This window comes from Littorina saxatilis, linkage group LG2 (genome assembly GCF_037325665.1).
Source record: "Littorina saxatilis isolate snail1 linkage group LG2, US_GU_Lsax_2.0, whole genome shotgun sequence".
Taxonomy (NCBI): domain Eukaryota; kingdom Metazoa; phylum Mollusca; class Gastropoda; order Littorinimorpha; family Littorinidae; genus Littorina; species Littorina saxatilis.
In genome coordinates, this window is record NC_090246.1 from 44,476,514 (window position 1) to 44,501,311 (window position 24,798).

The window sequence follows — 24,798 nt, forward strand, 5'->3', positions numbered from 1 at the left end:
AGATGTCGAAAAAACCACTCAAATTACCTGCCCTTAGTAGGGTGGTAACCAAGCTAAAAGCGACGCCATAGCCGTTACTATGGCCTGACCTTGCTCAGTTACCCACAACACCCTGCGCACCACGTGAGCGCCAGCATCCGTAATAATCATTCTCGACTTTCGACAACACACGGTGGACGTGTCGATTTTTGTCACTCACTTTTGGCCTTCGCATGCCGGCTCGTCCGTGAGACTAGCTGGTTCTTGTGGATCTACCTGTCCATCTACCTTTTGGTGAGATCTTTCCTTTTTCTTTGTTTGATAGCTTTGTGTTTTTCGTTCTGGGTGACTGTTTTTCGCCGGTCTTAAAATGCCGACAACAAAGCTAAACTTGGCGCGAGACTGGAAGGTGACAAGGCTCTTAGCCCGGTTAAGAAAACTAAACCTAAGAGTAAGCCTAAGAACTTTGATTTGCCTATTATGCGGGTCGTAGATCCGTCAAACAGCACTTCTTTTGATGTTCCTATCCCTCCGAGGGCGGGTTCAGTTCTTTCACAGCTCGCTTCCCCTGTTGGGGGTAATCAGCCGGGGCCTTCAGCCTTTAGGCTCCTTATAGACTGAATTGTTGGATTGTCGTCGGTGTCGACTGATGGGGGGGGGGGGGGGGGGGTGTGTGGCCGCGTGGCTATTCTTTCCCCTTTCTCTGCGTAAGAGGAATCGGTCAATGTCCTCCTTTTAAGGGGGACTTAACGATGATTTGTGTCTTTATTCTCAGCTGTTTCAGGCGCGATCGGCGGTTCCCGCCCTCTCGTTCGTCAGCTTCGCACTGTGGTCTAGTGCAAATGGCCTGTTCGGTTCAGCCTGTTTTTTGCCTCTGGTGGCTCTGGGCTGTTCACGAGCACCCTCTCCTTTTAGGAGGGGGGGCCTGCTCCCTGCCTGCGTCTAACCACTCTGATTACCTCCGGTACTTCTCAGTGTGTTACGCAGCCCCCCGCCAAGTGGGGGGGGGGATAGGGGGGGGCGCTCCTGCTTCGCACCGTGGTTTGGTGCAAATGGCCAGTTCGGTTCAGTCCTTTCTGCCTCTGGTAGACTGGGTTGTTCGCGAGCACTCTCCGTAGGGAGAGGGGGCCTGCTCCCCGCCTGCTTTGGCCGCTCTGCTTGCTTTTAGCACGGCTGAGTCGGTTCATGCAGCCCGGGCCTTACCGTGAGGAAGGGGGAGTGGGGGGGCACGGTAAGTCACGGCCTGGGCTTGTTCGCACTCTGCCCCTTTGCGGGCAGGGGGCTGTGTCAGCTTCCCACCCTTTCCCGCCCTCCGGGCGCGTTCGGGTGAGGGTGGTATCAGTGACTCACTCTTTCCCGCCCACCGGGCAGGATCGGGTGGGGGCTGGAGCAGCGTTCCACCCTTTCCCTCCCTCTGGGTTGGATTGGGTGGGCGCTGTTGGACTGTCTTCACAGTCTGTGCCTCTATTGTCCTGGCCCGACAATCCTCCTCCCCTATCGGGGTGGGTGGGCGGTGGGCTATAGGACTACGGCAGGGGGACGGGTGGGGGTCGGCCGTTTTTTGTTCGTCTCTCTCCATCGCTCTTACTGCTGTGACAAGCCACCCCCCTCCCCATCTGGGGCATGGGGTGGCTCAGGCTTTTCTACACAGTAGGGGTGCTATGTACGGCCTTTCCAGGCTATGTTACATACTCCTTCTCTGCTCCATTTGGGGCAGGTGGCTGTGTTAGCTGCCCGCGCTTGTCGCGCGTAGCGGTCGGGGAACAATGAGCTTGACTCTCCTTTGTTCTCTGCAGGGTGTCTCGCACAGCGGTCGGGGAACAATGAGCTTTGCTCCGCTTTGTTCTCTGCACGGTGCTGTGCCGGCTGTCTACCCCTCTATCCCCTTGGGGATGTGAGCGGTTGCTCTGGCAGGCGGAGACAGAACATACTCTTTCTCTCCAGTCTCCCATTCTTTGTGTTCACAATGGTTTGTGGGGACTTGACTACAGTATCGCCTGGCCAGTGGTCATTGTCCTTAGCCAGCATAGGTCACCCCCCCCCCCCCCTCCTAGGGGTGGGTGAGTGATAGGGCTACTTGACTTCGGCAGGTGGACGAGTGAGGATCGACCGTTTACGGCCGTTTCTCTATTTCAGTCTTTCCCCCCTCTAGGGGTTACGGCTTTGCTGGACCACCCCCCTCCCCACTTGGGGTGAGTTGTGGTTCAAACCAGGTAGTCTGGTTCTTAGCACTGGGATGCTTCTCTCGCACAGCGGGGGGAGGGGGGGGGGGGGGTAAGGCGGGCCGGGCTCGGCTTTGTCTTGTTCCCCCACTCTCTCTCCTTCTCGGCAGGGAGCTGTGCCAGTTACCAACCCCTCTTCCCCCCACCTCTTGTTCAGGTGGGCGGTTTGGGTTGGCAGTCAGAGACTGATTACGCTTTTCATTCTCACTCTTGGCGGTGTTATCGGCAGGAGTGTTTAGTGCGCGACCTCCCCTGTCTCCCCTCCTTTTGTGTTTTTACACAACTGCTGGTTGGGATTCGGACTCCTTGTTTGAGGAGGGGGAGTGTGTAGGGCGGCCTACTGGTTGTAGGCTTCCCATACAAAAAGCGGCTGCTGTTGCAGCTTACTTTTTCCCGGATAGGTTGGGGGTGTCTCTCTTCCTTCCTCTTCCGGGATGACTTTGGGTTCACACAGGCTTTCTCGCAATTGTTTCATTTGCTGAGTCTCCGGTGATTGCCTACCACATGCCACAGTTTTTGGCTTGATCCGCACCTTAGGGTAGTGGTCTTCAGCCTACACCTTTCCCGCTGCTTCATACGCAGGGTACTGCTGGCTTCGGGGTTTCAGGCTGCTTCGTTCTCACTTTTAGTGCGGAAGAAGATAGCAGGGAATTTTCAGGCTCAGGGTCTGATCTGGACTTTTTTATTGCCAGGGGCTAGTTTCCTGCCTTCGCTTACAGACCACAGGGAACGTGGGGTTTCATGATGTTACTCCTCCCTCTCCTCTCTGGAGGAGCTAGGATGGCATGGTTTAGAGTTTTCTGCTTTGGCTGAGACTCTCTTCTGTGCTCTCTTATAGGCAATCTTATCCTCCCTGAACTCTCTTTTGGGTTAGGGAGGATGCCTTGGATAAGGCCTTAGCCAGGCTGCTGGCAGCTTGGGCTAGGGTCATCACCGAGCAGAGGAGTTCGTCGGTGACGTTCTAGGCCCACACTGTTTTTGACTCACATGCGAAGCAAAAGTGAGTCTATGTACTCACCCGAGTCGTCCGTCCGTCCGTCCGTCCGTCCGTCCGGACGTCCGTCCGTCCGTCCGGAAAACTTTAACGTTGGATATTTCTTGGACACTATTCAGTCTATCAGTACCAAATTTGGCAAGATGGTGTATGATGACAAGGCCCCAAAAAACATACATAGCATCTTGACCTTGCTTCAAGGTCAAGGTCGCAGGGGCCATAAATGTTGCCTAAAAAACAGCTATTTTTCACATTTTTCACATTTTCTCTGAAGTTTTTGAGATTCAATACCTCACCTATATATGATATATAGGGCAAAGTAAGCCCCATCTTTTGATACCAGTTTGGTTTACCTTGCTTCAAGGTCAAGGTCACAGGAGCTCTTCAAAGTTGGATTGTATACATATTTTGAAGTGACCTTGACCCTGAACTATGGAAGATAACTGTTTCAAACTTAAAAATTATGTGGGGCACATGTTATGCTTTCATCATGAGACACATTTGGTCACATATGATCAAAGTCAAGGTCACTTTGACCCTTATGAAATGTGACCAAAATAAGGTAGTGAACCACTAAAAGTGACCATATCTCATGGTAGAAAGAGACAATAAGCACCATTGTACTTCCTATGTCTTGAATTAACAGCTTTGTGTTGCATGACCTTGGATGACCTTGACCTTGGGTCAAGGTCACATGTATTTTGGTAGGAAAAATGTGTAAAGCATGTGAGTCGTATGGGCTTTGCCCTTCTTGTTACTTGGTGTGATCTCCTTCTTTTACAAGGGGTTTGGTTTCACGCCGGTTACAGGAAGCAAGGGTCAGGCTTTTTCTGGGGTTGTTTAAACCTACTCAGAAGCTGGAATCTTTCCCTTCCTTATTGGACCACTGGCAGCGCGTTTATGCGCTCCCGGTTACAAAGTGGGTGTTTTGGTTCAGTGTCTCCTCCCTCTCCGCGGGAGGTGGGTCGGCATGGGCTAGAACTATCAGCTTTGGCTGAGATTTTCCTCTGTGCTCTCACATGAGCTTTCCTTTTGCGTTTCTGCACACAGGAAATGGCTCGGTTTCTGGAGGGTATTGGTCTCTGGACTATCTCGGGGGCTGGTTGAGCTTTTTCAAGGTCAATCAGCTTGTCAGCTGCACTTTCATTATGGTGTTGAACCAGGCTTTTTGCCTGGTGCTCTCAGTAACCAGGCAAAATTCCGAGCTGTCTTTATCCCAGGTTTTTACCTGGGCATGCTGTTCGACTTTGTCTCTTGGAAGGTTTGTCCTTCACACAAGAGAGAATAGGGAGGCTTTAAGCTCTTTTCACTGCCAGACTGGCACGAGAGCAGACCTCTGCGAGGTCTTTAGACTCGATCTTCGGTCGGACGGTATCGATGGCTATGCTGGCCCTCTAGTCTTTCCTCAAGTTTTTTGGGGGGCTCGGCCTCACAGGTCTGGGACATGAGGGTCCTCCTCCAGAGTGGGTTCCTCCACGCGAGTAGGTGGCTGGAATCCTTTTGGATCGCTCAGGGCGTTTTCCCTAGTTTTGTTTCCCCCCGGACTTGGACCGCTTTATAGATGCGTTTCCGTCTGGATGGGGCCTGCATTGACAATTGCAGTCTTGAGGCTGGGATGTAGACGCAACTCCTTGGGCTTCTCTTTTGCCTGGAATTAAGAGCAGTAGCTCTCAGTCTACTAGCCTTTCTTTTTGGCTATTTACAGGCATGTCCTGTTGCATTCGGGCAACTCTTCTGTTGCTTCTTATGTGAACTAGCTGGGAGGAGCAAGTTCTCACTCCCTGTCAGACAGAGTATAAGGGATTCTGATTGGGTTTTCACACTAAATCATTTTCTCAGGGGAATATCTCCCCGGCCAGCTCTGCCATCTGGCCGACTCGCTCAACAGGTCCTCTCAGGGCTTGCACATGGGTTGGGCCATCTGCTTACGGGTCTGGAGGTGTGCTGTTTGTGTTTTAGATCGTGGGTTTTGACTCTGGTCTTTGGGCATGAAGCATATAGTTCCTCCACTTTATCTGTGTATGCTCTTTTTTGGCCTCCTTGGCCAATTGGGGTATAGAGCGGGGGTGCAACTCCTTAGCGCCCCTCTCTCAAGCCAGGTGGTTTTTCACCTCTGTTTCTTTTTGGCTTTGGGCAGCTTGGCCTCTTCTTAGAGGTTCCGGCGTCTCGGCTATCTCAGCTATTTTGAAACGAATAGGCCTCTCTTCTGTTGTTCATGGCACTCTTGTGGGCATGATCAAAGGACCTTGTTTTACGAGGTTTAGAGGCTTCCCCTTGTTTAACGCGTAGGACTTTGTTCTACTTACTCTGGGCCTCAGCCCCGTAGGGCAGTGAGGCGCATGCGTTTTTGGGGTTGACCAGAGGATGTAGCCTTAGGGCTTTTAGTTCCGTTGGTTCACGGTTTTTGGCCAGTTTTTGGGGTATCAGAAACCTGGTCAATCTCCTCTGGTGTTTGATTCCCTCCTCTCGGGAGGATTCTCGCTCCGGGCGATTCGGATTTTCTAACTGTCTGGTTAGACTTTTTAAATCCCTTTTTGCCTTTTTAGTCATTTGGAACCACGAGCTTTAGCTCAGGTTCTTATCTCTTTACACTGTGGGTGAAAGAGGCTTCTTTTATTTGTCTCTCACTAGAGGCTTTGCTACTTTCATAGGACAGTCCTATGAGGGGTGCTTTTTGAACAGGGAGGGGGGGGTGTTCAGTCCTCCCTCTTTTCCTTTTCAGGCGTTAGGGGGTCCAGAGTCTGGTGTTCTTCTCTGGCTGGTGGTGTTCCTCTCGCCTATGCGAAGTTTGCCAACAGCTCAGGGACAGAGTTTGGGCTTCCTTTATTGCCGTGTTGCGTTCTGGTCGCCTAGGCGAAGCTTTGCAAACGGCTTACTAGAGATCAGACGATGTGTTCATCAGTTTTTATCTTCAGGATATCTCCTGCACTCGGCTAGACGGCTCCAGTTCATTGCCGGCTTTAGTTGCTGCAGGGCAGGTTCTTACAAGGACATAAGTAGGTTCCCTCCGCCTTTAGGAGGAATCTGCATTCATTAGAATTGGAGTAAGAATATGTAATTTAATGGAAAATTTTTAAGTAAATTTTCATTTGATTAATATACTTACCCAATTCTTATAGTTAATACCCTCCCATCCATCCCCGCTGTCTTATATCCTTGGGGTGTTTTAATAGTCTCGAATGATTATTACGGATGCTGGCGCTCACGTGGTGCGCAGGGTGTTGTGGGTAACTGAGCAAGGTCAGGCCATAGCAACGGCTATGGCGTCGCTTTTAGCTTGGTTACCACCCTACTAAGGGCAGGTAATTTGAGTGGTTTTTTCGACATCTAGCATGTGAGACTGAAGTCAATGCATTCATAAGAATTGGGTAAGTATATTAATCAAATGAAAATTTACTTAAAAATTTTCCATTAGTGCTTTTGTGAACAAGAAACAATTGACAAGTGGCTCTATCCCATCTTCCCCCTTTCCCCGTCGCGATATAACCCTTCGTGGTTAAAAACGACGTTAAACACCAAATAAAGAAAGAAAGAAAGCTCCTAGCAAGAGTGATACAACCAAACATCTTCAAGTATAGAGGTTTTTGATTTTGTGCATTCTCTTCTCCCCCCTTCTCTCCCCCATTTGTTGTTGTTTGTTTGCTGTTATCAGTTTTAAAGCCAGCAGAGGCTCAAATAGCCCCCTCATGAAATGCTAAAATTAATTTTCAGCTGATCAGTTACAAAAACCTTCAAGTTTACAAGATGTATATATTATGCATCTCCAAAAAGCTTGTTTGTTCTAAAATTTACAAGTCGGGAGAGGCCACCTAAACCCTCCCTAAAATGCTAAAATTCATTTTCGGTGCTGCCCCTGCACCCAGCCGGAGCCTTAGCGGCCCCTGGACCCCGGCCTTCCAAAATGTTCAGTCCTGGCAACATTTTGGGCTCCCACCCATGTCGATGGAACATACAACACTGAGAGACACACCCCTTAAAATCAATTCACAAAAGCATTTGGTGCTGGGTTCCGGCCTAACATTTATTGCTAAAATGGCTTAAAAAACGCCTGTTATGGCTTCTGAGAAGAATGACACCTACACCATTCAGCTTGCCATAGCGTCATTGTTGGACAAGATGACCAAAATTGACTGTTTCAGATTCAAATTTGATTCTTTCAACTGACATGCAAATTAAACTTGTTCAGTTTTAGCTGTTCTGATTTTTTGTCAATTTTAACGCAGGAACCTTGCATTTGTGAATTTGATTTTCAGGGGTGTCTGTGTTGTCTTTTCCACGGTGTAGACAATAGTGAATACCTCATGTAAAATATATGTTATTATCTATGTGCCATATATGCGGCAGTAAAGTACAGATAGTTGTTTCTTGAATTTAATTGTTACGCTTGCAGCTTTGTTGTCAGAAACGTACTGTGCTTTCCCAGTGGACCTTGCAGATAAGTGACCTCCCTTACACCTCTTTCACACAGGTGAGGTGAAAGAAGCCAAGGAAGGTCACCGCAGCAAACTCCCCCATTGTGAACGGTTGGACTCGGTATGATTTGAATAAGGGTCCAAAATTGATCTTCCCGCGGAATTGAAGACAAATTATTATATTACTGCGATTGTGTTTTAGTACCCTTCACCGGAATGGGACACTGTGACACCAGAGGCCAAGCACCTCATCAACAGCATGCTGACTGTCAACCCTGCCAAACGCATCACAGCTTCTGAGGCACTCAAACACCCTTGGATATGTGTAAGTCTGGCAATCTGTCTTTTATAGTGTTTATTCCATTTGAATTGTTCACTTGCTCATACAGTGAAATGTTTGCACATTTTAAGATGCAGTGAATGCATTATTCCAGGTCAATTCATATCCAGAATGATAGTAATGGATTTGTAATATGTCAGGGAAGACAGAAAAAAAGGATTTTCCTCTTGTGTCAAGTTCCCTGCTAATATACAAAGCCCATATGTTCCAATATTCATGTCAAGCTTCATAGCACTAGAATTCATAGATAATTGAGATAGGGGTACTTAGGTAAATTAAGCAACTTCTTCTTTGCTGCACCTGTCTTATGATCCTCTTTTCCCCGGTCTGTTTCCTGGTAGAAGCCTCAACCTGTGCTGCCATTCTGAACACATACACACGCACGCACACACACACACCTCCCTCCCCTCACACCGCATCATCCCCTTTTGCATCTCTCTCTCTCTCTCTCTCTCTCTCTCTCTCTCTCTCTCTCTCTCTCTCTCTCTCTCTCTCTCTCTCTCTCTCTCTTTCTCTCTCTCTCTCTGTCTTCTTTTTTTAAAAGAATGTAGCAGCTTTGCAGAATACGGTGTTTAACGACTTCAGTAACACATTTCCACCCCATGCCTAACAGCATCCCTCCCCCACTGATTATTTCGCCAACATCGAAAATGGCTGAATTATAGCATTAACATTGTGCAGGGGAACCAGTTGAGTATTTGCTCTTTTATTTCATGCTGATTAATAAAGCTTTATTTTACAGGTATCTGCATGAAATATTTTTGCAGTGAAACATTTTGACTAACTTTAGTAATCAGGAAAGTCTTTGTTCTGAGCAGTGTACGTCCCGAGACAAAAAAAAGTAAAGTTTTCCCCGATGTTATTCAAACTAGACCTTTTAAACTTTACACACTTATAGGGTTTGATTATCTCCAGACATGGCGCAAATCTGACTGACCTTTGTCAAATTTCAAGGTCACAGCTTAACCCCCAACAGATTTTAACTTTGAATGTACCTATATTTAATGCCCACATGTCTAACGTGACTCTCAGCTATTTGACAGCCGACAGTTTCAACCTAAGATTTACCTAAGGTTTACCAACCATCTACAATAAAAGGATTGTTTATTTTCATGTTTCTTTTTTTTTCTTTTTCTTTTAAATGTTTTGTGTTTTCTCTTCAGAGTACAAAAAATCATTAGCGAACATGTACAGTGGAACCCCCCTTTTAACACCCCCCAATTTAAGACTCCCTCCCATTTAGGACCATCTTTTCTCAGAGTTTCTTAAGGTCCTAAAAAGGGGGTTTCACTGTATATAAAAACAAGTTTTGGCCAGTCCCTTGAGTGATCTCTGCAAACAAGTTCAACTAGATTTACTTACTGCAAGAAATATTCAAAGCTTATAAGCATGTAAGGCAACTTTCATTACAATAACACCCTATAACTGTTGTTTGTTATTGAAATTATGTACCAAATTAGAAACTTTCAATTTTGTTATTCATTAGCTGTTATCATAAGCTTTACTGACAAACACAGGGGTATGGTATGAAAAGAAAGCTTAGATCTAATGTACAAAGGCGATGTCACAAAAATCAACAAGTTTAACGGAGAGGTGAAGAACAAGGCATGTAAATAACAGTGTCTGTTGTTACATATTATATAGATAACATGACAGTAGGAAAGGTAATTTGTGAATCTTACCAACTTTTCTTTTTTCACAGCAAAGGGAACGTGTGGCATCTGTGGTGCATAGGCAGGAGACAGTGGATTGCTTGAAGAAGTTCAATGCCAGAAGAAAACTAAAGGTAAGTCAAGCCTGACTGCACATTGTCTACTTTTTTTTTACAGCTGTTGCTTCTTTTATATTCTTCAACACAAGCACTTTGTATCTATATGTTTCAATTTGAAGGTCAATAGACGATTTTCAAAAATAACTGTCAGGATTTTCAGCGGTCTGGAAGAGTAAGAGCCCCGTTACCTCGGACAAGGTTTTCACAACATCCGGAACATGTTCCACGCTTTCGATCGGAAGTTTATCCTGCGATCGGGACGAACAACCAACTCTGATGCGTATGTTATGCAGCGCGCACAAAATATGATACCCTTTTCTTTCAAAAATCAGCGTTTACAAGTTCATCTGAGTTCACAATTTATTGGGGAAATGCTCACTGGCAGGTAGTGATTGCCTTACAAAGAGTTTTGATCGAGGTCACGTGGGTTTGGCTTGAGGTCACGTGAGTTTAAGAAAACACACGTGCTTAGCGAACACTTACAGTGATCAGCAAGCAATCAGTGGCGATTCGTGGCTTCGATGATTATATTTTCGAAAGAAAATGGTAATATGTTTAGCGCACACTGCATAGCATTCATAACATATACATCGAGCAACAAAAGAAACGCGATAATATTCTGCTTTTTTTTTTATTGAAAAAATCTCAAACAATTTGAGAGTTAGGATTATCATACCACAAACGTTTTATGCAGGCATGCTTTATGAAGCTGTTGTGTAATTGTTTCCATGCTGCGACTGTCTCAACGCACGAGACAAGCAGGTTTCACGTGAAGCACATGATGCGCGCCTGTAGCAAGTGCAAGCGGAGCAGGAGAAAACTGGCGTGTGATATGTGTTCACTGATGCATTAGCAATCAAAAGAGACCATGGCACGCTTGATGTCAGTCTTACTTTTGAAACAGTCATGATGCCAAGATTGACACCAGCAAAACGCCAGAGAGCAGCGGGCCAACCTAAAGCTGGGGGAGACACAGAAGCGGTGGCAGCTGCTTTAAACGTGCACATGTCAACAGTCTATCGCCTTCAGCAATGTTTTGCTGACACTGGAAGCACGGCAGTTACGCAACCCAGTGGAATACCTCGCGGTACCGCAATAAGACAAGATCGCCAGATCCTGCGACAATGTATTCGAGATCGATTCAATACAGCCACTGACACTGCCAGGAACATCATTGGTAACCACCAGAGTCCCATTGGTGGCCAGACAGCACGATGAAGACTGACTGAGCGAGACCTCCAAAACTGCTGTCCAGCTTGAGGACATGTCCTTCTCCAAAGACATGGCGTGGAGTGCCAGCAATTGGCCCAGAATCACATAACTGGAACTGGTGGCAAAACAAAACACTTGTTTTACTGATATGATGACCCTCGCTGCATTAATCATGTTAATGAGCTTGTGAGAGCGTGTAGAAGAAGAGGTGAGCGTTATGTTGATGGCTGCATCATGGAACACAATGCGCAGGGTGGACTAAACGTGATGGTGTGGGGTGTAATTGGCCTCAACCACACTTTTGAACCTGTGTTTTTCCACATTCTTGGCCCTGGTCGGGAAATAGTATCAACTAACTCATCCAGGTCACGTCTCAGGCGCCGATGTCAGACTGTCACCAACACCAGTGGGGGTCATACGCCATAATGACCTTCTGGCGGGGCTTGCGTTGCCCAGGACAACAAAAAACGATGCCATGCCAAAGTACAGTGTTAGAAGAACATCTCACCTTTATTTCGATTCGTTTCAATGTCAGGCTTTTTATCTATGCAATTTTTAACTGTGACGTAAACTTATTTCTGAAGAGAATTCGCGTTTCTTTTGTTGCTCAGTATAGTTAGTTGTTCATCCCATTCACAGGTTAAAGCCGATTGGAAGCGTGGAACATGCTCCGGATATTATCTTACTCTACCAGACTTCTGAAAGTCCTGACAGAGTTATTTCCGGAAAACATCTATTCATATGAAACAATAATTGGGGGAATTCGGGGGCTGTGATTGGATGGTCTCACACATCCCTATTGCTACGGAAGTTGGTAATTTTTTGTCGATATCCAAACTATATCGGCAGTAACAAAGACACATGGTCCCGGTTTCTTCCACGTGTATAAAGTACACGCATACCTCATACCTCGCCAGGTTTGTTTCTGTGACAAGTCGACAGGCGATGCCATTTGCTTTGTGTGTTGTTTTTGTTTTTGCTTACTGTACAAGACATACATTACAATTTACGTGTAAAATCCAGTTCTTTAACAGGCAACAAACCTTGCAAAGTTCAAGAAGCTGCTATCTGAAACGACCTATCTCTGATTCTAGCAGACGATCTTTCCAATGTTTAACACAAAATCAGCAAACTCTCCTGTCACATAGAACGTCCATTGTATAGTGCAATGTTGAAATGAAGTTTCCGGTCTGAAACATTCAGTCATTTCTTCTGAGACAATCCTTGTTCTCTTATCATCTACAGATTTACCGCAGTCTTCATCACGCGAATCCCCAACAGAAGTCAGACTTTCGAACATAAAATATACGCAAACAAGCATGATACGTCGTGACGTCATATGATGATATTGACGTAATGCTAAACATTTGGTTATCTTGAATCTTCTCCGTAATACATGTCCGTGAGTTTTTCCATGTTCGGTGATTTCCGTGGATACATGCTCAAAGGGATATGCGCACCATATGATGATATTGACGTAATGCTAAACATCCGGTTATCTCGAGTCTTCTCCGTAATACATGTCCGTGAGTTTTTCCATGTTCGGTGATTTCCGTGGATACATGCTCAAAGGGATATGCGCACCATAACTGTCGTCTGCAATCAACGACATGGACCATTCTGGTAGTTGTTGCTGACAAAAACATGATTTTAATAATAATAATAATAAATGAGCATTTATTTTACAATTATGCTCTTTGCGCTTGACACATTTAGAATTAAAACACAGTTATACAAGCATTTACATCTACATTCATAGTCAACAACGCTTAATTAAAAGCATACACCATCAAACATACATTACAACAAATTCTTCCACTAACTAAGTAATAAAAACATGAATAAAATGGGTAGTGAAAAACAAGGAAATACCAGCTGAATTAATCAAACAGAACATGTTATCAACAATACTGAAAACAGCCCTAGATGTTTATATGAGGCTTTGCCAAAACGTGCTGGGGGGGTGCTTGGACATTTGTGACAAACTAAACCCTTTCAGTTGATTATTGTTTGTGTTTTAAGTGATACATTAGTCTTTGATGAACACATTTGTGTAATAAAAGAATGGTTGTTGCATTTGGGAAATGTGTACGGTTTGATAATATGCCATGATACGCCAATTTTGAGAAAAGCCACATGTCAATCAATCAATCAATCAATATGAGGCTTATATCGCGCGTATTCCGTGGGTACAGTTCTAAGCGCAGGGATTTTTATTTTTTAAAATTTTTTATTGAGTCACTTGAGAAAAAGTGACTATGTAATCGGTCAGTGTTAGTCTGTCCGGCCGGCCGTCCGGCCGGCCGTCCGGCCGGCCAGCCGGCCGTCCGTAGACACCACCTTAACGTTGGACTTTTCTCGGAAACTATCAAAGCGATCGGGCTCATATTTTGTTTAGGCGTGACCTCCAATGACCTCTACACTTTAACGATGGTTTCGTTGACCTTTGACCTTTTTCAAGGTCACAGGTCAGCGTCAAAGGAAAAATTAGACATTTTATATCTTTGACAAAGTTCATCGGATGTGATTGAAACTTTGTAGGATTATTCTTTACATCAAAGTATTTACATCTGTAGCCTTTTACGAACGTTATCAGAAAAACAAGGGAGATAACTAGCCTTTTCTGTTCGGCAACACACAACTTAACGTTGGGCTTTTCTCGGAAACTATAAAAGTGACCGGGCTCAAATTTTATGTGAACGTGACTCATTGTGTTGTGAATAGCAATTTCTTCCTGTAACTCCATCTGATGCCTCATATAATATTCAGAACTGCGAAAGTGACTCGATCGAGCGTTTGCTCTTCTTGTTTTTATGCAATTTATATCGCGCACATAATTATTCAAGGCGCAGGGATTTATTTATGCCGTGTGAGATGGAATTTTTGTACACAATACATTACGCATTCACATCGGCCAGCAGATCGCAACCATTTCGGCGCATATCCTACTTTTCACGGCCTATTATTCCAAGTCACACGGGTATTTTGGTGGACATTTTTATCTATGCCTATACAATTTTGCCAGGAAAGACCCTTTTGTCAATCGTGGGATCTTTAACGTGCACACCCCAATGTAGTGTACAATTTTGCCAGGAAAGACCCTTTTGTCAATCGTGGGATCTTTAACGTGCACACCCCAATGTAGTGTACATGTGCAACAAAACTGACCACAGAAGCCATTAATATCATTTCATACAACTGGAGTTGATTTATTTCTAGTGAACAGACCCTGCAGAAGCATTACCAGTCTTTAAAAGTACATTTGGAGCCAAATCTTGAATGCAGTGTCACGTAATGTCGCAAGACGCTCAAACATCATAAAAGTCAAAACTGATACTTTCTGCTAAGTAACCACAAGAAGTATAAACCCTAAAATAAAATATAACACTTCAACAGAAACACTGACACATGTTAAAAATATCCCTAAAAGTTGTTAAAGTTTACTAAAACTAGTTAAACATGTTGTTGTAGGTGTCACGTGTTACAAAAATGTTGATGGACATGAAAATATTCATAATATTTGAAATAACAACCAGAATGTTATACATACACTAACTTTTCATTTACAATCTAAAGATTAGGTTATTTCTGGAATATGAAAACAGAAACAATAGCAAAACATGTTAAAAGCAAGTCATAACAGCATTCTACGTGTCACGTGTTACACTGTGTCAGTGGACATGAAATTATTCAAAATGTTATAAATGACAACTATAATATTAAATAGACCTTTAGGATACATTCATATTTTGAAGATTAGGTAATTATGGAACATCAAAACACTACCCAAAAAAATAACATCATGTTCAAAACAGGTCAAATCTGCGTTCTACCTGTCACGTGTTACATGGAGTCAGTGGACATGAAATCAATCAAAATGTCAAAAATAACTACAATATTCAAACAGACATTTAGAATACAGTTTTAACCTAATGACTAGGTACATCTGGAATAAGGTTCTCAATTAAATCGAAAAAATTTAATTAGTTGTACGTAAAATCCTAGCAAAATCCCAATTTTAAAAAAAAAATCTTCGATTCTTTTTTTTTATGTTGGGGAGGGGGGGGGGGGGGGGGTGTTAAAACAATCTCATGGAAATATTCCTTCCCCCTGCTAACCCAAATGCATTTTTTCAGCTTTGGCTACAATATTTACAAGGACATAAATGTCTCCTCCTAAATCGTTACACGGACATGAACGTATCCTCCTGAATCGTAACACGGACATTAACAAAAACAGAGGATCGTATTTTTCTTCCATCAAATTTGCCTCCAAAAGTAGCAAGCAGTTATTATATATAGGTTACACACTCCGAGTTCTGAATATCTTGCATATTTTCCCGAGGGTCGATTTTCATGTATTACCGAGCCTTTGGCGAGGTAATACATGAAAATCGACCCTCGGGAAAATATGCAAGATATTCAGGACGAGGTGTGTAAGCTATTTATCCCATTACTCCGACGTTTTCATTAAAAACACTTACTTTTTCCGCTAAAACCTGCCCGTGCCTGTTTTCAGCTTGCCAAAAGCCTCCGCAGTCAAAATTTATGTCAATGAATTCATGCGCAAAGCTAGTTCCCATTTGTCAGCATAATGGACGGCGTCATTCGACTTGTATGTGGACATTCAGTCATTCATATTGCTTATAAAAAGGTCTGCTATCTGCTTTTACATTTTGAAAGTCATTTTAGAATATCCCTGTGTATATTTGACATCGGCTTTCGTTATACTCAATTCGGCATACCGGGTTTATATTTTTACCAGAATTGCGCACGATAATGGCAGCGCAACAAATTCAGTTCGGGCCGTGCTGGTTTGATCGTTGACCCAAGTCAGTTCGCATGCAGTGTTACCGTGACTGTTTGTCAGATAGAAATGTAGGCTGTCATCGCGCTGTTCTGTTTTGGTTTTCACACGTGGATCACTTACATATTCAGTCGTCGGGTTTAGGTGAGCCAAAGCTTCAATACTTCGCCTGTTGTAGACGTTAAGCAATAAAGCTTGGAAGTTGTTTGTCGGCACTGAGAGTCGGTCGCGGTACATCGCTTTCTACTTTGTCCCGGTCTTGAGTTTGAACACCTAAGGTTGGATACATTGAACACCTCACATCCTCTTCTCTTCCCCATATATCTTAACTGTATCTCCAACTTCTTTTCGTCTTCTTCTTTTCATTTTGGTGCCACTCCCTCATTTGTCGCTGAACCCCGCACTGAGTTGACTCGACTCGGATTCACACAAGCCCGTCTAGCAGACGACAGTTCGAACAGTCTTGAACAGCACGGTTGCAAGCAGATTCAGCTATCAATCGAAGCAATACACTTAAAGCCAAAGCAAATAACCAAATGAGAAAATCTAACGTTTGATTTGACTTCATGGTGAGTCTTCTGATAATTTTTTGGGCGTTGGAATGGATCTCAACGGGTTCCCAGCTACGACAACTTTTCCAGAGTTATGCACCGCAGGCATGCCTTCGACAATCGATGTCAGTTTCAGATTGAGTTTTCGAACTACCAGGTGACTGGGTTGTGTTTTGATTGCTCTCTCTCTCTCTCTCTCTCTCCCTCTCTCTCTCTCTCTCTTTCTCTCTTTCTCTCTCTCTCTTTCTCACGGTTCTGTGTAGATGGCTGTCTGTGTAAAAATTAGGGATTATCGTCCCTTGATCCCACTCGCGATACTCGTTGAACATGCCTTTGACCATGCAGTCACTTCAGCCAGCGAAATATCTCGACTCCGCTCTTTAAATCCATGCAGAATGTGCGTATCGTATGAAGTATTCTTTATTTTCTCAATATTGACACATGTAGGCCTGTACCTATACGTGATATTGACTTTGACACCACAAAATATTTCAGTCGTATGTTGAAAAAAGTAGTCCATCTGTAAACTCTGAATATGCAGATGACCTCTATAAATTATTCAATTGTACTCTGAAATCAAAGACAATGACCAATGACAGTTGAGATCGAAACTCGGTTGTGATGGGATATCCATATGGTTGTGATGGAATATTCAGAATAATCACCTCCTCAGCTAACAGAGACAAATAGGCAGGTCATGGGATAAAAGCTAATTCAATTCGTTGGGAGAAGAATTATGGGCAAATTATGTGTCAAACGTTACAAAGTGTCAGACGTTACACCTTACCCTGAACAGACAGTACAATATTTTCTCAACTTTACGGCTCGTCGTCTCCATGATTTCAGTCTAATCGGTGACCGGAAACGCCATAGAAGCAAAGCTAGTGGTTTCCATGCTTTCGTATCAAATACTCGTGAAACTTCTTTGTGAAAATTGCAAAAATAACACAAATGTGTCAAACGTTACTTTCGGACATTAACTCCATCGATTCTTTTTAGCTGCTAGATACAATAACTTCGCAAATTCTGACTCAAATGCAACACACTGCTTTTATTTCTTCGAATATGAAACTATCGTTTTCATCCAAAATGGTGGCCATTCAAAGCACCAAGACCGGCGAAAATCGAATCTTTAAACAAGTTGGTCTGCGGACATGAGCCCTTCGAAAAAAACCGGGTATTTACTGGGCGAGTTTTTCGGTAAATTCTGGTTCTAATTACGATTGTTGCACATTCTACAAAGAGTTGCATGCTTAGACTGTATGAAATACGCAGATTAAAACCGATGCAGTGATGCAGATCATGAAAAATCGAAAATTCCCCGAGGACACCAAAATGTCCAAAATTTTTCGGGGCCGTTTCCGGTGTATGTTTGAAACATTTTATTTTTTTATTTAACATTCACAACAACAACAGGTTTCAAAACATTAAAAAAAGCATTCATCAAACTCCCTTTTTCAAAGCACAATACATGTAAACATGTTGGGGTAATCCAGTTAATTACACTTGCTTTCCAAACACACATGGGTCCGAAATGGCACCTTTTGGCAAAGCCTCATATACATTATCACATTATCACTAGAACAACAAATACACTACATGTAGCCTCCTGATGGACTGAGAAAAACAAAATCTTGAAGAGGTGTGTTTTAAGTGCTCGTTTGAATGCTTGGGGTGACTGAGGACACAGAATATTGCTATTTCATATGTTACGTGGATTTCCATTGGTCAATTGATTGGGCAAAACTGAGCTCAGTGCAAAAGTGATATCGACGACATTTCCGTCGATATCAGTTTTGATATCGATGACCTCTTTATTGCTTCCCCACTTCAAAAACAAAAACACCTAAATTTAAAAACAAACAAATATATGGGTCATTCTCAGAAATGGTGGTCCAAAGTGTTACATACAAAGTAAAAAATGAAGTGTCAAGAAATACAAAATAATTGTTTTTACTATGAAGTCTATTGTTTGCTATACATAATAATGCAAAAATTAGACAAAAAGAGTAATTGGTTGCTGAATAAGAGACGTTTTAAAGTGTTGTATTTACGTGATGAATGTTGTAACATGGAAACCAAATTCCAACTTTAAACCACTTAAGCCTTCAATCCTTTGTGCATTTTTTATCAGTTCTGCAGTATTTTTGTGTTCTACCCAACACATTCTAGTTATGAAAGGTAAGGACTTCAACTAATATTGATAAAAAAATGACATTTGGTGGGGTTAAGGTGAATGTCGCAACACAGAAACGAAATGCTTGAACCATGTCGTCACCGGAAACTATCCACTTTCGGTTCCTGTGCGACAGACATGAATCTGCACTGTTTGGCCTTTCCTGCCGGCAAAACCCGTCTGACACAAAATAACTACACAAAACACAATTCGTCAGAGTTTGCTGTATTTGTTGAAAGTTCCTGTTGCGTTCAGATTACCCATTTTAAGTAACTAACTGCCTTGTTTATGATCCGACCCCAACCGTGCTCGGAATTGCCGCTTGACTGACATGTCTAGTTTCAGTTTGACACTGAATTACGTCTTGATGCAACACAGTATATGATCTACATCCAATAGTAATTATACATGAGTCACTAATTAAGTCTTGCATAGACGAAAGAACATTGAATAAACAGTTTAGCAAGTCTAAACTTCGCTTTGTGGGTGCACGACTGTGTACTTGATGTATGTCGAACATCGACGATCAGAGGATACGAAAACTTCTTGGCTGCTTTGTTCCGCTAAACTTCGCGCTTTGAGAGACTGTTTGCACTCGATATCCTTCCGACACAACATTGTCGCCATCCGCGGTGTGTAAGTTTGTGACAAAGCTTTGCAGGCTCGACAATTAAGTAAAAACCATCTTCATTTGTAACGTAGGTCAGGAAACGACGCCATGAGTTTCAGCAAATGATATGATTCTGGTGTTTTCTGTGAATATTTGGCTGTGATTCAAAGGACTATTTTCTTGTTCGAACTTCCTGTGCGCCAAAGAGCTAAAAATAGCCGTGATGTGGCAAAGTCATGGAGCACATTGCTGTCCGATGTTCACGCGTCGAGTCCGGATACGATGCGTTACGACATTCATAATTTTTTGTTCGAAGCCCGTAACTTCAAATTCAGCGTGAGTTTTTGCAAAGATGTGTTGCTACGTCCAATACTGAACTCCTGACTGTCGATTGCAGTAATTTGTTGGTGTTTGCATTTAGCCATGAGACTGAACATATTGTTGATCACGAAAGTCGTGTAACGCTTCGGCGATCCGGAAACGGCCGAACTTCGCAATTGAAAAGCACACAAAAACAACACCAACGTATAGAAACCATTTTTATTGACATACAACAATGCTTTAATGTCTCGGGAATAGATTCGGATGAAAAAAGTCGTGGTAGAAATAATTTTTATTTACTTTTTCATGATTTCAAATGTGTCACCCCTACTCACTCTCACTGGACCACCATTTCTGAGAATGACCCATATATGAAAATGTAATTATCCCAGAATTTAGTTGAGCAAGTGACTAAAGACTTTTTGAAAGGAAAGACATTTTAAAATACTGAAAAGAGTGAACAAAAAGAAATAATAATCAGAGGGAGGGATATGGAACAGCCAAAACTGAGACAAATACTTTTGTAATTTCTTTATGTACAGTAAATACAAAATGTCCAGAGAATTATATATCTAACATTGACTGACCGTGTGATGATATCTTCTGCTATTGGTCTGTTTCGACAGTGATATCGGAGGTCTCGATTTTGATATCACTGTCTCAACAGACCATAGCAGAAGATATCATCACACAGTCCGTCAATATTGGGTAATATAATGTCAGAATAGCTATATAAACGCTATTGTGTTTTCAGCGTAGCAATAGAGTCCGATATTTAGACTCGAACAAGTATAATGCGACTCCTCTTCGACTCGTCGGCATTATACTTGTCTCGTCTAAATATCGGACTCTATTGCTACGCTGAAAACACAATAGCTGTTAATAGTGCCAGTCTGTCCACTATCGTAGCAATTTTCTCTGAACACTTATAAAACAATATACATTGTTTTCCTGGTAAACAAAAAGGGGGACAGGGAGACATTATTCCATGAAAATCGATCCAACCATTCACATGCATTTTTGCAACGCTGTTGTTTATTTCGATATTGGTGATATGAGTAGCGTATCGATAAAATATATACTCAGGATGCGGTGTACCACGTTTATAGCAAAAAAACATTTCTTTCCATCACAACTGCATGTACAAATATCAGATATAACGAGTTACGTCCAGTACATTACATAGCCTAGGGGAAGGGCTCCTAATAATGGACCGGCTCCTAATATGGACCGGCTCCTAATATGGACCATCTCCTGTTCTGACAAACTAACTGACGATTTTTTTCTCTCTTGATTTAGGGGGTATATCTCTTATAAGGTATGACAATTGTACTGTTGAAGAGAAAACTGTAAACAACTGGCAACTCTAAGCCAGGTCAATTGTTCTCCACTAGGTATAAATTTTAGAGACATGTACCTTACAGAACGCTCTCAGGAAAAGTACAAAATCAACGTAAAGGCCAAAATGGAAAGACCAGAAATAAACAAAAGTTACGAAATACCGACTGGTGTTTCTTTTGCAGCATTTATCTGGCTTGCTACTGGTTATAAATTTTTTTTTTTGTTCTCTTAATATTCATACTTGCAATGTACTGTTTTTGAGATAAGTACTGTTTCGATGGACCATGTTTTGGGTGTTTAGTGGGTCTGCTTTTACCCATAATTGCGCATAGCCGCTTGCCAGGTGACACACTGACGATCGGTCTAATTGGAATCTATAGACATTAAGCTTTCAGAAAATATATTGTTATTGAGTATACAAAACCGGTGCCTTAAACTACCTTTCTAGAGGCCTTTTCTGGGTTTGGCCGCTCCACTATTTGGTATTATATAGCAATCGAACGCAAAACGAACAAATATTTTCACAACGGTTTTTCACGTTCAAAATTTTGAAGGAAGGAAGAAACTTGGACTTAGAGTGACTTCCTTGTCATTTTATCAATTGCTTAGGAATATTATACTTATGTTCATGTTTGCATGAAATCGTCATTGTTTGCAGTTTAGATGAATTCATTTCTGAAAAGATAATATTTTTGTGATAGGAAAATTAAATTAAAAAACCCCACCGTAATCACTCCGAATAAATACATGTAGCTACAGCATGTTTTGCAAGCAAACACAAAAGACTACGGTCTTCATTACATGAAGAAGGGTAAGTAGGAGGTCAAGAAATATCACTTAAACAGCTTCCCAAAATCCATAATGTAACTAAAGTGGGTGTCTAACATGTACCTCATATTATCCTCTTTTTGCTGCATTAAAGTGATAATTAAAAATATAGCTCACCGTATTTAAAGGCTTCTTGAAAAATGTTGCTGCCAGAAACCAAAAGCTTGCATTTAAAGCTGTTTTATTGATTTGATATGCACCCAAGCACACACTTCTTGTAATAGAGATGTGGACTGAGCTTATGCTTAGTGCACCTTGTCATTTGTTGGCTCTGCATGTAAAAATGATGTAAATAGATCAATTCAAAGTTATGTAGTTCGAAAATACAAGGCTACGACAAACATAATTTCCATGTTACAGCTTTCAATACATTTTGGAACTCTATTGTATTGCTATTTACGGCCTCAGCACTTCTTGAACTTACAGAAAAAATCACCGAAAAAAACATATCTTTTTCTTAGGTAAGACTCCAGTCTTAATCTGTATCTGTTTTACTCACAAAAATGTAGAACTTAACACCTATTGTTTAGTTTTCATAGTCTCTGCTTGTATTTTCTTTGTCTGAACTTGCGATTTTATTTTCCAGGGTGCCATTTTGACCACTATGCTGGCTACCAGGAACTTCTCCAGTGAGTATATTGGAGGACTAAACTGAACTGTTTCTAATTTGTCCCTGCTTTGTGTCCACTTAATTCTGTCTTTCTGTGTCTTCACTGTTAGTAGTGATTGACAATACATTAAGCTGCTTATTACCATGCATTTTAAAAGCATTGTTATGTAATTCAAGCACTTTTCTCCCATTATGTGACATTGACTTCCAGGTTTTAAGTTTTCTGGCTTTGCCCTGTGAAAAGTTTGAGCCAATGATACAGAATTATTCAGTGTTGTAGCTTTCAGTTCCAGAGCATGCCATATTGTCGAGTCGGTGGTCACTGTACATGTCCAGAAAATGAACTTCTGAGGTTTGAACTCTTCAGAGTGTGCTGGGTAGCGGAATAGTTTTTTGTGTCTAAATAACTGCAGTTTCACTGACGTTTTTTGGCCTGTGTGATGATGGCGCTTTTTGTTAAACTGTTCAGTGTCTAGTTTCACCCGGGGTATTAGCAGAGCCCTTCGCATTCGGAACTTATTCGAAGAACCATCACACAGGAATTTTTTACATTTAGTCAAGTTTTGACTAAATGTTTTAACGTAGAGGGGGGAATCGAGACGGGGGTCGTGGTGTATGTGTGTCTGTCTGTCTGTCTGTCTGTCTGTCTGTCTGTCTGTCTGTCTGTCTGTGTGTGTGTGTAGAGCGATTCAGACTAAACTACTGGACCGATCTTTATGAAATTTGACATGAGAGTTCCTGGGTATGATATCCTCAGACGTTTTTTTCATTTTTTTTATAAATGTCTTTGATGACGTCATATCCGGCTTTTCGTGAAAGTTGAGGCGGCACTGTCACGCTCTCATTTTTCAACCAAATTGGTTGAAATTTTGGTCATGGCACGTTTCATGTTATTGAGGATTGCAGTTTCCCCCTCACACACAATATTCCAAAATAATAAATAGTCAAACAGGGGCCAAAAAACAGTTTGCACCAAGAGTTCAACTTTTTATCTATCCAAAACAGTAAAAAAAATTATATGAACATTCGTATTTCCAAGATGATTGGCGTTCCAAGACGCTATATCCTAAAAACCCCAAAACATGCTTTTACAACTTCAGTGCATAATAACTGCCCAAAGGTGCTGTTTAAAGCAACCATTGATAATAATTTTTAACATACTCCTTGAACACATTAAGAAAAATGGTTAACTTGCAAATAAAGGGACAGCATTGATCAGAACAATGGTAAGATAAAGGACGCTACTTATATTTTGTACATTTTTTATCTTTATCGTTTCCTGTAGACCTCAGAAGTTCTAACTTAAGAAATCATTCTAAAATCGAAAAACAAACATCTATACATTTTGTACGCAAAGTAGATTGATATTTGACACAGTCACACAGACATACGTTGGCTATGGGGCAACCCTACCCCCTAAATTTGAAAACGGGGTCAATTTCTTAACTGCATGCATTCAGCAAAACAATCCCTAAAATTTTTTTTTTTTTCACAAATGAACTTATGACTTTAGAAAAGCATTCAAAAATGCATATATACAACGCTTTTTCTTTGGTCCCAATTCAAGGGGGTGTGCTATTCTCAGGTAACACTGTGAACGCTCAAATGAGACTTGGTCACATGTCAAAAAAAGTAATCCCCCCTGTTGTTCATGGTTGGTTGGTGGGATTTTTTTTATCTGAGCCATTGGCAAGCATGAAATGTCATCAACATTAGGAAAGACATAGTATCTCCCATTGTCTTTTGCGCGCAAACACTTCACACAGATCTCCTCTCGATCTGGCCCATCGGGGAAATGGGTTGACTTGGGGATGATCACCGCCCTGTATCTCTCCACCTTTCCATCCATGCTGACAAAGTCAGCGGTCACAAAGTCCCCAACTTGAATGTCTCACTGTGGGACAAAGAACCTGGTTTTCACGACTGGCACCACATGGTTGGCTGACCACGCGGCATCCAGTGGCGTATTGTGGGTAGACGTCCATTGGACATAAATTGGGAAGGACGTCGCTGGATCATCTGGTTTGCATACTTTGTTCATGTACAACATTTAGTCAAGCTGTCGAACTAACAGAATGAAACTGAACTCACTGCATTTTTACAGCAAGAGCGTATACTCGTAGCATCGTCAGTTCATCGCTCGATGCAAAGGCAGTGAAATTGACAAGAAGAGCGGGGTAGTAGTTGCGCTGAGAAGGATAGCACGCTTTTCTTTATCTCTATTCTTTTTAACTTTCTGAGCGTGTTTTTAATCCAAACATATCACATCTATATGTTTTTGGAATCAGGAACCCACAAGGAATAAGATGAAATTGTTTTTAAATCGCTTTCGGAAATTTTGTTTTAATAATAATTTTTATATTTTTAATTTTCAGAGCTTGTTTTTAATCCGAATATAACATATTTATATGTTTTTGGAATCAGAAAATGATGAAGAATAAGATGAACGTAAATTTGTAAATTTTTTTTTTTTTTTTTTTAAATTTGTATCGTTTTAAAAACAAATGTTTTTTTTTTACAATTTTCAGGTTTTCAATGACCAAAGTTATTAATTGATTTTTAAGCCACCAAATTGAAATGCAATACCGAAGTCCGGCCTTCGTCAGAGATTGCTTGGCCAAAATT

At 42.2% G+C, this 24,798-nt stretch overlaps 1 protein-coding gene across 2 annotated transcripts in view; it reads left to right on the forward strand.

Annotated features, from left to right (window-relative positions):
- Nucleotides 1-24,798, forward strand: part of LOC138955403 (calcium/calmodulin-dependent protein kinase type II delta chain-like) — a 396,239-nt gene that overhangs the window by 172,895 nt on the left and 198,546 nt on the right. For both annotated transcript variants that reach the window (XM_070327018.1, XM_070327025.1), the window contains exons 10-12: nt 7,810-7,932; nt 9,650-9,733; nt 22,150-22,192. In XM_070327018.1, the coding sequence (XP_070183119.1) occupies nt 7,810-7,932; nt 9,650-9,733; nt 22,150-22,192 (250 nt within the window). The remainder of the gene's footprint in view (nt 1-7,809; nt 7,933-9,649; nt 9,734-22,149; nt 22,193-24,798) is intronic.